Below are 17060 nucleotides of genomic sequence, written 5' to 3' on the forward strand. Positions count from 1 at the left end.
AACATTTTATATTGTTGTCCGTGTCTGAGTATATTGTAAATATGAACGTGTGTGTTTGTGTGTGTGTGTATGTATGTGTGTGTGTGTGTGTATATATATATATATATATATATATAGCAAAATTAACACACATCTCATGATTATATATATGATTTTGTGTATGTATACAATCCAACTTTATTAGACAATGTATTAAGCCTGACAATGTAACACTATTTATATTTACTGTAGGAGCATCCTTCGTGATTTAAATTCTATGATGTTGACATGAGATTTTAATTACTTTATATAATGTATTTTCATTTGTAAAAATGTACACATGACAGATGTTTGTTTGTTCAAACATTTTTACTGTAATTATCATCCTTACATCAAATATATAATATCATTAATGGTATGTATAAGTATGATATGAAAACACCATTTGTCTCAACACATAGTACTGTTTTTAGACAAAACATTATATCTTGTTGTTATATTTGAATTCTACATATTTAATTTTGATTCAAATTATTTTTAATATAGATAATTAAAAATAATTCTACATTATCGATTTTTTCTATATGCTTCTTATGCCCAGCTGCAACCACTGAGCTCGGTTGGTGCTCACTGAACTCCCTTTCTTCCAATGCAACAGACTGCAGGAGCCTACCACCATCGCCATCACCACCACCACCACCACCACCACCAGTCATTTCCCCCATCACCAGTCACCCCACAATCACTCCCTGACTCACGTGCACTCACACGTCTACTCATACGAACACCACTCACCTCAGCACCACCAGTCACCCCAGCAACACTCCCCTGACTCCCACGTGCACTCCCACACCTACTCACCAGAACACCACTCACCTCAGCACCAGCATTCATCCCACCAGTCACCCCAGCATCACTGCTCTGACTCCCACGCCTCCCATCCAAACCTCTAGCACTCACAAATAACAGATAAAAAAATTAAACGACACACTCACAAAACACTATCAAACTCACAATAATAAAAATGTGTCATCAAAACAACACAAGACAAATCTCTCAAAATACACAACTGTAGCAATCACAAATCCTCCAAACGCCTAGCTCAGTCTATCTCTCACTCACTCCTAACAACACAGAAAAAGATTACAAATAAATGCATCATTTAAATAGGCCACTCGAGAAACTGGTTGTCTCGCGAGATTATCACCCAATGCCACAATAACATTGTTGAACACGCCACGCCATTTCCTATTTCTCTAGTTATATGATCATCACGCCTCCAGCTACTTGCTATTTTTAAAAATGTTGCTATCACAGATATTCAGGGATTTCTGCATTCGTGATGGCAACGCTGTCAAAAATGGTAATTTGAAAACCGTGGTGATTTTTTTCTCTATGACTTTACTGCATGAGGCCCTTTATCAGAAGCATAGCTTTTTAGCACTTCCAATAGTAATTGCATATTTATTACTGTTAAGAGAAGAAGAGAGATAAAGGGCCTCATGCACTAAAGGTTCATAATGATGAACGACCCTCTGAAAAGGCCTTACCCGGCGAGTTGTATCTGCTGCAGAGAGAGCTGCTCTGAGAGAGTCATCTCTCCCTGTGCAAATCTCGCCCGAAATGCATGTGTATAAATTAAAATTTTGATAATAGTTTAGATGAGCAGGGGGCCTCCTGAGCTGTACTGCATTGGTTTCAGCCTCGGGGACCCCCTACTTCCCGAGATACAGGCCCCGTTATGGTGCGTAAGTCTTGGAAGCTCAGGATTTCTTCCCTCAGATTCTCATGGGGCAGGAGAAAAAGAGAAAAATCCAATAGTGTGGAATGTAATATAAAGTTTATAGTGTAGTAGATTTACAGCAATTACACTCACATTTTGCATAAATCCTAAATTCGTTGTACAGGGGTCTTTTGGGATTCGTCTTGGTAGATTTCGGGTGGCTGGGGCTGTAATGTCTGTGAGGACTGATGTCTATCTCCCTCTCCTCTTTATGCTGATGGGGGCTCCAAAATTCTACGTGTTTCATGACTGGGGCTTCGTCATGAGTATTGGGTGCATTAACTTAGCTGATTTTAAACCTCTTTCTAGCCAATAGTATGTTAAAACTCTAATTGCATTCTTATTATTCATAAATGTTTTAATAACATAAAAACATAAATAATACTAATAAATAATTGTTTATGCAATTTAGCCATACATAATATTATCTGAAGTCTCATATGTTTTGAATATAGTAAGGCAGAGTTTGCATTTTATTAAACATTTAAATGTACACATTAATTATATTATTTATGTTTTCATGTTATTAAAACGTTTATGAATAATAAGAATGCAATTGCGATCAAGTGCTCTAAAAACAGAACTGTCCCGGTCAAACGGTACATCTGGTCACCTTAAAATAACCCTGTTCTACAAAATTGTAGGCACCCAGTTTGCCATGGTCATGATAATGAGAATGAGAATAGCATAGTATCAGTTGTTGCTTACTCCAAAAATAAATCCACACCTTTTTCTTTGCTAAATAAAGTTTAATATACAGATTTCATCTTACAAAAATATATTTTGTGTGTAAATTCAAATGTTCTCCACAAATTAAAATGTGAGCACTTTTAGAACCAAAACAGATGAATTGCATATTAAATATGCAGTATCTACTGTAATATCAACAAAACTGCTTTTGCTTATTTCCATAGTTCACTACTTTGGCTCCTTTACAGCATCTACTGCTGCGGCTCATTTTATTCTAACACATCGCCGTTTTTTCCCTGGCTTTTTCCTGGAATGCGACGCACTTCACCGGGAGCATGCTGCATTCATTTTGCGTTCTCAGCCACGGGTCATGCGCGGGTCATGCGCGGTTGACGAGCGGTTGATGCGTTTATTGAGAATGGTTCGGATTTAATAGGTTGAAATGCTTCGCATGTCCGCCAGATGGCAGATATTCATGAATTGTAATGCACATGTGCTTCAGTAATGTGTCGACTTGCAGGTGTTTCGTTTAAAAAAGATACCACAGTGTGCTATTGTAAATTGGCCTTGAGACTGAAGGAAGAGGTTGCAATAATGTATCAATTTAGGCTTTTCATATTAAAGAAAGACAAAAACCAGTTTCTGTGACAGTATTCTCCAGAGAGCCACCGCCATGAGTGTTCAAGTGCAATCCGTTATCCAAAAACCTGACAGAAGTTACACGTATTTGATATGGGCCGCGATTAATGCAACAGATGATAAGATGGCAACAGTTGTTCAAATTTATCAGTATTTTATCGAAAACTATGACTTTTACAAATTTTCGCCAGCTCCCCATACGTGGAAGCGTGCAATAAGGAAAAGGTTATGTAGCGACCCCTGTTTTTATCGTATTGAGCCACAATTTATTGGAGGGTATTGGTGTGTATCACTGGCTTTTTCCTGTATCTATGATCATGCAGATGGCAAAAGGCGAAAGGTCGTGTTAAAACCAACTAAGAAATGACAGTCGCTGCCAAGCAATGCACCAGCACCAGCACCGGCTTCCAATAACGGTCCCACTGTCAGTAACAACCCTTGCTGTCTGTCCAGCGAGCCTGTGCCGGATTTCGCGTGCAGTTTCGATCAAGCTTGCATGTACCTAAGCAATTTCCAGCCTCAAATACAGTACATAAAAAGCACACAAATCAACCATGTGCAGGCAAACGCACAGATTGAATATCGTAATATCAAGATTGTTTTTGCAGGCTTGTAGATAAAATAACAGTTAAAAAATTATAATTAAAAAAAAAAATTTGGGGGGCACTCAAGCAAACAGTTGTGGGTGAAATTACAGGCGCATGAGCAGTAATCAACTAGCTCCCATCCGAAAGAGGATTACACACAGGCGCATAGAGAGGTGATGCTCTGTGCAAATCAAATTGGAGAAGGGATTTTCCAAAGCATTACCGTAAACAAAGCCTCAAAGCTCCCATCTCAAAGAGGATTACACGCAGGCGCAGTGAGGCTTTGTAGCTCGGCTATGGACGGATTAACAACACAATGTCAAGATTCAGAAAATTAACAACTCTGTGGAGAGGGGGGGGGGGGGGGTTGGTTGAGTCATGCGCAGTAAGCAGCTAGCTCCCATCTCAAAAGGGATTACACGCAGGCACAGTGAGGCTTTGTAGCTCGGCTTTCGACGGATTAAGAACACAATGGCAACATTCAGAAAATTGACGACTCTGTGGAGGGGGTTGGGTGAGTCATGCACAGTAAGCAGCTAGCTCCCATCTCAAAAAGGATTACATGCAGGCGCAGTGAGGCTTTGTGGCTCGGCTATGGACGGATTAAGAACACAATGTCAAGATTCAGAAAATTAACGACTCTGGAGAGGGGGGGTTGGGTGAGTCATGCGCAGTAAGCAGCTAGCTCCCATCTCAAAAAAGGATTACACGCAGGCGCAGTGAGGCTTTGTAGCTCGGCTATGGACGGATTAAGAACACAATGGCAAGATTCAGAAAATTAACGACTCTGTGGAATTTCAAATCCTTGAGCTAGCGTTCATGGGGGAGGGGGCTACAGGGTACAGCTGCATGAAGTTCAAAGCTAAGACATACTTTAATTTCAAAAGGCAGTTCATCATAATAATACACCCCTAATACAGTACCTAAATACACACAAATCAACTATCTGCAGTCAAATGCACAGGGTCGCAGTCAAAAGCTACAGCACAGATTGAATATCTTAATACAGTAAGATGGTTTTTGCAGGCTTGTGGATAAAATAAAAAAATAAAAATTACAATAATAAAAAATAAAAAAAATTATTTTTTTGGTCACTCACTCAGGCAAGCAACCAGTGGTGGGCGAAGTAACAGGCGCATGCGTAGTAATCACCTGCTGTCAAGCAGGAATGTGATTGAAACCAGACACACGTTCAAAGGAATGGTGTGGGAGAGATGTACTGCATTGTAGAGAAGATAAGAAGTTGAAATACCCTGCAGTGCAGTTAATTATCCTGAGCGAGGGGAGAGCGCTGTATATGCTGAAATGTGACACTGTTACAGTACTGTACACACCTATGCATTTCAATAATTTTCAAATGAGACATACTGTACAGCAGCACAGCACTGCAAATGCATGTATACTTTAAATATGCAAATTTACAATTACTGCGCGCACACACACAGACTGTGTACTGACTTACAGTAGGTTGAACCGCGAAGGTATTAGACTTCCAAGACAACAGCTTGCAAATGCCCCCCTGAGTTTTTACATGGCATTGCAGTATTGCAGACAGCGAGAATAAAATGCTAATATCACGAGCGCTAAAATAACGCAATTCACTCCGGGCGAAAAAAACAAAAAAACACACCTAACCGGGATAATCTGAGAGCCACGGATCTAGCCGACTTAGACTCAGGTCGGCCGCCACTGTACATTTCAAACAGACTTGCCTAGCACTTAAACAAGAAAGGGTTAATGTTAAGAATATTGCCTTTTATTGTAGTCTATATTTATGTATTTATTATCATATCTATATATATTATATTTATGATTGTCTTTTTTTGTTCACAGAGGTGGATCCATTATTATATGTTCTTCTCTTGGTGGTTACAGACCACACAAGGTAAGTCCTACTGTATGTATTTGTGTCGCACACACACAAATATATGCATACCTGTACCATTTTATATGAATAGTGTTCCTGCCCCTAAAGGCTTACAGTTTAACTTTGGGGCCCCATGCACATATAGAAAAGAGAACTGGGATTTGAACCTGATCAACTTATTCAGAGGTACAGTATTGACACTAAGGCAACATCTTCATTTTATTTATGATTACTAATATCTGTGCACCCTGCATCATTTTAACATAGTTAACAACACTGTATTCGTAGTTGCATACAATAAGTTATTAGTTAATGGGTTTATCCTCGAGCTACAAATAGTTATTGCTCATACAGATATATACTGTATATATAAATACTAATGGCCTATCGGATTAACACAGCAGGGGTCCCTCCTTTTTAATGGGACTCGCCCGGTGTGAATCTTACCGGGCTTCACTTGTCTGCCAGAGACGTTTACTAAAAGATAGACTGCAGCAGTCACTCTACCTGCGCGCCTCTAACAGGCGATCACTGAGCTTTTATTTTATTTTAATAACATATTATTGTAGCAGGGGGTTTCCAGAGCTGACTCCATTGATTTCAGGTCCGGGGACTCCCGCTTCCCAAGATACAGGCCCTGTTAAGGGGTGCCAGTATCCCAGTGGCCATGTTTAAATTTTTCCACGTTATGGCCCATGTGATTGGGAGATTTAAACAAAGCAGAAGAATACCGGCAACCCATAACGGAGCATGTAACTCGGGAAGCAGGGGGCTCCTGGACCTGAAATTATTGCCGTTCAGACACGCTGCTACAATAATATGTTATTAAAATAAAGGGGTTAAGTCAGACTACCTCCACCCCCATCCCCACCCCCTGCCACATACAGTACAGTAATGGGCAAAATCCATATTATCCATATTTGAATAATAATACATTTGCCCATTAAAAAAATTAAACATAACCAAAACATGACCCGGCCAGCATATGGTAAATTAAATTTGCACTAACCCCTGCCAGGATGAAGGTCATCCTTGTCCTCTTCATCTTCCTCTTCTTCAGTGGGCACCAACAGTAAAATAAAAAACTTACTATTGACCACTGTATACCGAGTGTTTTTACTTTTTGACAAAGACTCACAGGGGTGAAACGTGTTAGAGATGCACTGGGGGACCTTCCCTTTTTATCCTTGTTTGCCAATGGTTAAATAAACATTTTTTCTACTTCAGCGCAGTCCAGCCTCATGCAGTTTTTTGCCCTGCAGTGCCCGCTGATTTCTTTCTCTCCTCAGGAGAGGTTTTTCTCTAGTAATCAGTGTAGAACAGCTGCAGAAAGCTGTGGTAAGATAAAGTACTGCAGGTGATCTCGTGTGGTCACAATAATATCAGCCTACACTTGCATATCCCTTAATTTGTTTCATTTAGCTTGTTTATTTAACTCACCTATTCACACTGTCCTAAAACACTATATGCACTGTATTGATCAATAGATGCTAAGTAATAAAGGTGCAAATGTCTCTCGCACTGTTCAATGGTTCAATGCCCATGTTTCCCCATTATAGTCCTAGTGGTCAGTCATCGTTTTAGTATAGTACAAGGTATTTACCTACTTGAAAAATATAGCCCACACACAATTTATGTATATATTTTTTATTTTCTGTTATTTTCAAAACCTTATTCACCGTCCTTATTTTCCTTTTTCTTGTTACTTAGCTTTTCGGTCCTTATTGTGTAAGTAAGACAGCACAACTAGGCCTAACCAAAGTCCTTGCAATGGCGTTGCAGCCCATGAACATTCGAGTAAATGGTCTGGCATTCGGAGTAATCAACACCAGTTTCAGTGATGTGGTAAGTGTGAGGCAGCAAAATAAAAGTGTAATGAATAAGAGTATTCTGAACTTCACGTAATGTGTCCCTTGTGATTTTTTTGCAGTTGAACAATACACCTGAGATGAAGAAAGAAACAATAACTCATTTTAACATAAAATCTAGGTATGACAACACACTTCAATGGAGTAATCTTCACGAACCTCATCAACTCAATGTGACAGGGTTATATATTTGGTGTACAGTAATTGTATGTATTTTTCCTAATATATATATATATATTGCAGAATAAATGAGTTCTTCAGTATTAGGTGATACCTTTTGTATTTGGACTACCATTTATGTCATACGACAAGCTTTCAAGAGTTCTCCTCTCTTCTTCATGTCTGCAATACTGATATACAAAGGAATCTATGGCTAGAACAGTGTAGAAAAAAAACCCAGATATGTTCTGTAGATAAGGTAGGGTGTTAAAAGTGTTTGCAGCAAGGGGAGCGTTACAAGGAAACTAATTTATTCTGCACTATCACAACTGGACTAACGTAGCTTTTTCCTATATATATATATATATATATATATATATATATATATATATATATATATATATATATATATATATAATCAAAGGCTCCTTACCAGGCAGACCAGAGAATCCAGGGAATCCAAAGCAGGCACAGCAAGGAAGAGACAGCACACTTGTTAGCAAAAAGAATTGTATTAGTGAAGCAGGCACAAAACACCAACGTTTCGGTCCTAAAAACAGGACCTTTATCAAGGGAGTGCTTACCACAGATAGACCATAACCACCAATATATACCCATAACTAACTACCTTAATTAAAGACAAAATTGCACACACCTGTGTAACTGCAACCTCCTCCGGTGAGGAACAGATGACATCATCACCTGGCGTCTATCTCATGTGCTCACTGCAGTAAGGAGCATCATGGGTAATTAGGGAAACTATGGGAGACCCCCCTCAGTCACAGGAACGGGCTCTACTGTGCATGTGTAGTGCTCAAGTACTGGGTTGCCTAGCAATGACAGGCAACAGGAAGGAGGAAGGAATGAGCAGTGAAGGGAGGGGGGCGGGCCAGAGTGCTCCGTGACAGCAGCTGCAGAGCGCATGGAAGTAGAGGCTGCAGGCAGAAACACATGTATACAATAAAAATGCCACAAACACCACTAAAGTGTATACATACCAGCTGGGCAAAGGGACAGCAGGGAGAAGGGGAAAGGGGGGTGTGTGTAGGGAGGGGGGGGGGGGAAGGGGTGGGGATGGCAACAGGGGGAAAGGGGGAAGAGGGTGGTTGGAAGCAGGGATAGGAAGACATGGTTAGAAATAAGTAACATGTCAGAGATGCATCTAGGTCAAAGCCGTGTAGGTCCATAATGAGGACAGTGCCAAAAAGTCACAAGTCAGGGAAACTGAAATGTGACTAAAAGGCAGAAAGGAGGAGGGCTAATCATCCAGCATCATGATCATAACAGTGGGGGGAAGAGGGGGGGGGGGGACACTGGAGATAGCATGTAGCAATAATGACATTATACAATACAGCCATTATTAAATAGAGCAATGAAAACATTATTAAATAAAGCATCCAAGTCTGAAGTCCTCGTTAAGACCAAACGGTGACATGGTTTTGAGGTCATGGATCGTCTTCGCCTCCAATTGCAGCAAAAGTTTATTGCGATCACCTCCTCGAGATGAAGTGTCGGCTTGTAAGATGGGCATACACCTTAATGTCGACAGACTGTGTTTTTCTTGTTTGAAATGTCTTGCGACCGGGAGCAGTTTGTAATCCTCCACTGTGCTCGTGTCCAACAGTGCTTTCCTGATAGTAGATCTATGAACAGCCATGCGTTCTTTCAACATACGGCTAGTCTTGCCTATGTAATAGAGCCCACACGGGCACCTGATGAAGTACACGACGAACCTTGTCTCACAGTTCATGGGTGTTTTGATGTGTATTGTTTTACCAGTGTGTGGATGGGCATAAGATTGGCCAATCTGTAAAAAGCCACAGTTAATGCATCCATGACATTTATATACACCAGGTTTTTTATGTAGCCATGTTGTAGTAGGTGCATATTTGTTAAAAGGATCAGCCTCCACTAGATAGTCCCTCAGGTTTCTACCCCGACGATAGCACTGGTCTGGTCTGCCTGGTAAGGAGCCTTTGATTGTATTCATTCATATGGGACTAAGCACCTGTCCTCATCTGTATTTGTGTGCCATCTGCTCTGTTACCTATATATATATATATATATATAACGGAAAAAGCTATGTTAGTCCAGTTGTGATAGTGCAGAATAAATTAGTTTCCTTGTAACGCTCCCCTTGCTGCAAACACTTTTAACACCCTAAATATACGGAGTTAAGTTATGGTGAGTAAAAAAAGTGACAAAAACCCTCCACAGCAAAGCAAATGTAAATACAACTGTATGCTCATCTGCATGTCTTAGGCAGGTCTGCAACCCCGGTGATAATGGTGAAAGGCGAGGTTGCAGACCTGCCTAAGACATGCAGATGAGCATACAGTTGTATTTACATTTGCATATTTCTTTGCTGTGGAGGGTTTTTGTCACTTTTTTTACTCACCATAACTTAACTCAGTATGGTAAACCCCATCCTTTAGCTTCTCTGCATACCCAGTTTACCAACCCCACACTGATGAGACCCACAAAGGTCGAAACAGCTGTCTGTGGGTGGGTTTTCTGGGTATGCACCTTAACCTTGACTGTGCTCAAAGCTGTGACCATGCAGCAAGCTTAAGCCTATAGGGAACCATGTTAAAAATGGTTTTTGAAGCAAAAAGTGGCACTGTGTGCTCATTTGCATGTCATTCCCCAGAATCCCTTGCTGCAGTGGAAGTGCTGTGTGCTGGGTGATAATGGTGAAAGGCGGGGTTGCAGACCTGCCTAAGACATGCAGATGAGCATACAGTTGTGTGTATATATATATATATATATATATATATATATATATATAGATAGATAGATATATATATATATATATATATCTATATATATATATATCTATATATATATATATATATCTATATATATATATATCTATATATATATATACAGTATTTTCTTATTGGTACAACATAACTTACATTTGATGGCATTTTACTATACATCAAAACATTGATGTATATATCAAGATACCACAAATGTTGCTTTAGGTAATGGTAATACTTGCACAGTACACCATATATGACATACAGTAGCATGTCTGCCCAAGGCAAAGGATCAAAAATGTGTCTCAAACTCTATCCAATATTACTGAGTACTGTATCTCTTTATTTTCCTAATTTATATATAAATAGGACAACAGATACCATGTTCACTTACTGGGGTGTATTCTATAAATTCTGAGATTGACGATCCATGCGGTCTGACATGGAAACCTTGCCTATTGAATCCTCACGGATAGAATATACCCCAATATCTTGGAAAATTTCACAGCAAACTTGTTAAGATTCATTTTGCAAAATTCTAATTCTTTAAAATTTATTTTGCATGAAACCATACTTCTGGAAAAAAACGCTTAAAATGTTTCAAATGCATTTTGGACTGTTTCACACATTTCTATTTTATAAATGTACTGATATTTCTTATATGACCTTATCTTTAGGTTTGGGGAACCAGAGGAATGTGGAGGGATTGCGTCATTTCTTTGCTCTCCAGATGCTTCTTATATCAATGGTGAAAACATTGTAGTTTCTGGAGGGTCTCATGGGCGACTCTGAAATGCCTTTGTATAAAGACCGGACTAGTAGATAGTTCAGTGTTTGCATCTATTCTATTCTAATATTTAAAAGCTCATTTTCTTCTTTGTTTGATAATCCACTAGATATGAACATACTACTGTTGTTTCCATAATTTGTATTTAATATGGTGATTAAGTTTTAAGTAATATATCATGGGCATAACAATGGCTGCAACAGGCAAGATGATTTACAAAAGCTGCAAGAGTATCTTGGCATTTAGATAGTTTGGCTTAATCCTTTTGATTACAATGTTATCCTAATTACGTTTTTCATAACACAGAATGATTTTAAGGTAATCCAGATTAAAATCCAGTTGAAGTAACATTGATAAAGAGCATTGTCTGGTTTAAACATAGGGTCATATCAGTACTTCATGAGTGATGGTGGGTGGAAAAGTGGTACTGCTTTATGGAAGTCAAGAGCGGGTTGTCAAATGTATTCCTGGACAAAATGTTGAATATTTAGCTTTGTCTTAAAATTTGTAACAGTGATAGCAATACTACAAAATAAAAAAAATACAATGCAACCACTTATTTCAGTTATCACTATTGTCTCGTGCCTCCTTGCCTCTTGTGTTTAGTCTCTAGTCCTCATATGCAATTCCCACCTCTTGCCCTTTCTGTGCCTCTCCTTATTTTCTATCAACCTTTGCTTTCTTGCAGTTTTTGGTAGTGGGCAACCAATAAATTGTCCTGCTGAGCTCCTTATTTAGTAAATCTGGGTCAAAGTGTCCTACACAAATATTTTATTAGGAACATACAATACTTTACTAAATCTTGGCATGACTACATCTTCTGAGTTTCTGGTAACCCCTAAATACAGCTCCACTAGAAAATGTTGACATACAATGTCTACTATATTTTATTTCCTTCTGGCATCTGAACTACTTTACAAACATTAATTAATTCCACCAATAGAACTATTATGACTACACCTTATTTTAATGGTCCCAGTTAGGGTAAAATGAATATTTAACTCTAGTTAGGATCTTTCTGAACTGGTTTGAACTATAAGTGAAACTCAATATGGGAGCAAGCCATATTTATAAAGGCTAGTTTATAAAGGCATTGAACAGATGTAGCAGAAATTATTACCCCCATTAACGCAAGTTAATGTATAAAATAATATGCTAAATAACATGCATGCCCTTTTAAAGAATTGTTTTCAATAGAACTACTGTTAAATAATGCACCAGCATTAAAACAAAGCATTATTATTATAATTTATTAATGATAATAATCACTGTCTGTAAAAATTCCTATGCTGTGTGCCACACACTATACAGTAACTGTGAAGCGCTTTGAGTCCATATTTGGAGAAAAGCACTATATGAAACAAAAGTATTATTATTATAGAGCGCCAACATATTCCATAGCGCTGTATAATAGGGTTAGAGGACAAAAAAAACTAGGTAACAGGCATAAACACATTTTTACTGTAGGTAATGGGGGTCCTGTCCCAAGGAGTTTACAGTCTATAAGGAAGAGTAAGTGGAAACATAAGGTACAGGGGGATGATAAGTTGGGTGCGTTCCTGATAGCTGCTTATTAATTGAAGGCGTTGGCATTTGGGAAACGGTAAATGGGAGTATGTGTAGATAGAGCTGTGAGAGCAGGATTGTATGTGAAGATGGAAATGCTTCAATCTGAAATACTTACAGTAACCCACCCAAATAATCACGCAGCTGTAACAGTGGAGAACCACAGAAAAAGGAACAATGGAGTTGGCTTTATTGGCCGTAACAGTTAATTTACATGTTCTAGATGTAATGAGACAGAGTGACACTGGGAAAACATTTAAATCTAACATTACACAGATAGATTATAATATTTAAACTCTTATTAAATGTATGTGTAGTTTTATTGTGTGTAGACATCCTGCTAGAATGTCATTGTGGCCTTCAGCATGTTGGAAAGGCAAGTTGACCAGTAAAGAGAAGTTTACAGAGCACATTTACAATATTAAAAGAGGTCTAACTACACATACTGTAGTGCAATGGTGCACAAACTGGGGGTGCACCCCCCAGGGGTGGGAGGAGATTTTTCTGGAGAGGCATGGGCAGTTGCAGAGGCTCCGCACTCTTCCCCAAGGCATTTAAATTAAATGCCAGGGGATATAGCACACCCACACCGGACTTTCTGCTGACTCAACTGTGGTAACTGTGGGATCCACAGCATACTGTAGCAGCTTCATACAGTAACTACTGGCTTTTTACTTTGACTTTTTACAACAGGCAGAACTTGAAACAATGATGCAGTTAGCAGAACACTATTTTTGCACATATACTGTATATATAAAAAATTAAAGCAGTCTCGGTGAAAGTGTTATTTAACCATATAAAAAGCAAATCTCCCAGCCAGGTACCTCACGTGTGCTCCTTTGTCAGCACAGGCATGTCTCCCTAATTTACTCTCTCCCTCCTCGAATTAATCAGTGTGGATTTTTAACAATCCAGCAATGAATTTCGGATTCAATATGAAATCCGTGTCCGAATTCTTAAAAATACACCTGGATTGCATTCAATGACGGATTTCAATTAATCTGTTCATCTTTTTTTTAGCACCCAATCCACAGACAGATTTTGGTGGGGGGGTGGATTTGGTCAAAACAAAGCACAGAATTCCGGGGAACGGATTTGAGCATTTCTACCTGTCTCTAATCATAAATCATTTATTAAAGAAATAGGGATCTGGCATATATTATAAGTACAAAATTAATTAAAACATGTTGTGACTCACATGAATTCCATCTGCATTATCCTTCTTTGCAGCTTCATGTTTTACTGCATTATGGGATGAGAAGGTTTCTGGCATCATCAATATTATACGTTACTGTTGTGGATTCATCTATATAGTTTTTCAACTGAGACAATAAAAGCCATAAAAAAGACTGAAAGGAAAGACAGGTATAGGGTTTCACACACACACACAGGCTGTACCTCTTGTTAACATTTTGATGACTTAATAGATGATGTTTCACAGCTGCTGTTTTAAAGATGCTGGTTTATTAGTTCCAAAAATATAGTTACAATCTGATACAAATCACATACAGTAGAGTAGAACATGGGAAAAAACACTCCAACAGGTTTCATCATCTCTACCAAGGCTTTCTCAAGGAGAGTTGCTGGAACACACCCTCTCGGCTGTTTTTAAAGGTTCATAATTTTCTTGCGCCTGTTATTAGTAATTGGCAAAAGTATCATTGAAGGAATAAATGTTATGACTCCCATAGAAAATGTACTTGCAACATATATATTATAACACAAATATGTTGTGTATCCAATAACAGGTGTAGTTCCATATTGGTTGGCAACCTATTGGTTAAGGAGTTAGATGTTAGAAGGGGTTAACTGTGTGGGCTTATCATGTCCCACCCCTCCCAAGTTTCCTTGTTACCAGTGATGTCATCAAGGGAGCATGTGGGTATGAATAGTCACGTCGTATCCCAGAGATCAGCTCTTCAGAGTTCTAACTGAGGTCCTTAAGAAAGTCCTGTAAATTGGTTTTAGGTGTTTCTTGTCTGCAGCTAGATATGTTACGTCATGTCACCTTTCTTATTTTAAAGTTTAGTAACACGCCATGTTCTTAAATCAGCACCTGTGGAGATGATAAATAAGCTCATGTCTATAGGAGAGATATGCTGCATAGATTACATAGGATATTAATATACATATGTGCTTGGAGGGGAAATCGACATAGTTAATATGTTTAGGCAACAGTGGGATGAGAGCTCTGTGAAGCAGTGTATAACTGATCATGGGCATGCCCTTCTTTCCTCTAGAAAAGATCTAAGAACGCACTTTAAAGACTTAATAGACAGAAGAGGGAGGTTAGTCATGAAGCCTGATTCAGCCCATTATTGCTAATAGGACACTCTAATTGTAGAGATCACTATTGTAACTCTCATTTTATTGCATTGAACTTATGAAACAGTATCATGCTCTAATATTTAGATATGCTACTTTAAAAAGCATCATGTGCACAGTATATGCTATTTGAAACAATATCACATTCTGATATGTGCACTGTTATCATGGACATACATAATTAAAATGTATAAATATTCTAATCGTTTAACACAATTTGTATATTTATAAAATGTTGGGGACAACTTTTATTTTGCCAAGGGGAGTGTTTCTTTCTTTTTCTTTGCTACTAATCGGTTAAGGAGATAATTCCTAGAATGTGTTAACTGTGTAGGCTCACCACTTGTCACCGGTGAGATCATGGGGAGCATGTGGGTATATATAGCCATGCACACCTTCTAGTATCATGGGTGTGGAACACTCAGAGGAAATATGGAACCCCCCAAAAAACATGAAACTGTATTAGTTACATTTATAGTGTTTACCAAGATAGTAACACAAAAGGCAAAAATAAGTTGTCTACAAAGTCAGCAGAGCTACATTACATGCAAAAGCAATGGTAGCATGGGAAAGATAAAAGAGAAGGGTACTAGGAGTACACAGGGAAAACAAGGCGAAACAAAATGTATCTGAAAAGTTTGCAGAGCTGCTGTACATGCAAAAGCAATTGGTAGCCAAGGAAAGACATAAGATAAAAGGAGAGAACAGAAGTTCAAGGGGAAATACAAGGCAAAAAAAAAAAGGTACCTGAAAAGTCTACAGAGCTAGAGTAGATGCAAGTTTTGGTAGCCAGGGAAATCCAAAAGAGCAGGGATGAACAAAATAGCCAAACTGCTACTCTGGAACAAAAAGTTAACAAGCAACAACTAGCAAGCTTAAAGGGGTTTATATACCCTAAGATTGCCACTGGCCTAATGCGAGATACTAGTTCTTATCAGCCCTGGGCCTGAACTTTACTCCCCTACAGGTCTACTGGGAGTATTGCGGGAGGGAATCTTGAATCTTGACACCCAGAGCTCAGTTCTTCTAAGACCGCGTCCATAGTTCGCGCAATATCGTGCGCGGCATGTACAAGAATCTGTAAGTCAATTGGGCAGGCCATAGAGCGCGCTATTGAGCGGCCAATTTCTTGTGAGACAATTTTTTTTAAAATTGTTGCATGATGACCGGGTCACGTGCACGGTTCAGCCAGTGAGGGTGAACTGCTCACGTGATGTCACAGCCACTCCTCCCTGTCACGCACATCATAGGAATCCTACAGACCACGGATCGCTTCTTGTATAGGAATGCGGGATGCCATGCGCTCCGTCGCACGCGTGCCTTCTATATCCTAGGCCTAACAGAGGTTTTCAAGTAAGTCCTGTAAAAAGGTTTTATGTGTTTCTAGTTGGCAGCTAGCTATGTCATGTTATGTCACGTTTATTTTTTTTAAAGTTTACTAACCTGCCCTCTTCTTAAGTCAGCGCTTGTAGAGATGATAAGGAAGCTCATGACTATAGGAGAGGCATGTAGCATAGTTTACATCGTGTTGCCCATACATGTTTTCTCTCTGCCCATACTGTAAGCTGAACATATGTTATATTGCGGTGCCATCTTGGTACCCATTGCAGTCCCCATTAGTTGTATGTACATTTCCTTGTTGACGCTGAAGTAATGTGTGAGGATGTACCATGGATGTAGAATCCCTTTACAGCAACATCCCCCACAAGGATGGTATTGAGGTATGCTTGCAATTGTATTGTATTGTATGTCTTAATTTATATAGTGCCATTAATGTACATAGCGCTTCACAGTAGTAATACATGTGGTAATCAAATAAATAACAGATAATATAAATAACAGATCACGGGAATAAGTGCTTTAGACATAAAAGTAACATTAAGGAGGTGGAGTGCCTGCCCCGAGGAGCTTGCAGTCTAATTGGTAGGTAGGGAGTACATACAGAGACAGAAGGAGGAAGTTCTGGTAAGTGCGTCTGCAGGGGGCAAAGCTTTATGTATCATGTGTTCAGAATATCCACAGTGCTCTTCATATGCTTCTTTAAGCAA

The 17060-nt window shown here is 39.0% G+C and overlaps 1 protein-coding gene across 1 annotated transcript in view; it reads left to right on the top strand.

Moving 5' to 3' along the window:
* LOC142465087 (dehydrogenase/reductase SDR family member 4-like) overlaps positions 1–11869 on the top strand; it is a 53513-nt gene extending 41644 nt beyond the window's left edge. Inside the window, exons 5-8 of the mRNA XM_075568995.1 lie at positions 5512–5563; positions 7256–7390; positions 7476–7534; positions 11012–11869. Of these exons, the coding sequence (XP_075425110.1) occupies positions 5512–5563; positions 7256–7390; positions 7476–7534; positions 11012–11126 (361 nt within the window). The 3' untranslated portion in view covers positions 11127–11869. The remainder of the gene's footprint in view (positions 1–5511; positions 5564–7255; positions 7391–7475; positions 7535–11011) is intronic.
* The last annotated feature ends 5191 nt before the right edge of the window (positions 11870–17060 follow it).

Source organism: Ascaphus truei, chromosome 13 (assembly GCF_040206685.1).
Source record: "Ascaphus truei isolate aAscTru1 chromosome 13, aAscTru1.hap1, whole genome shotgun sequence".
Classification (NCBI taxonomy): domain Eukaryota; kingdom Metazoa; phylum Chordata; class Amphibia; order Anura; family Ascaphidae; genus Ascaphus; species Ascaphus truei.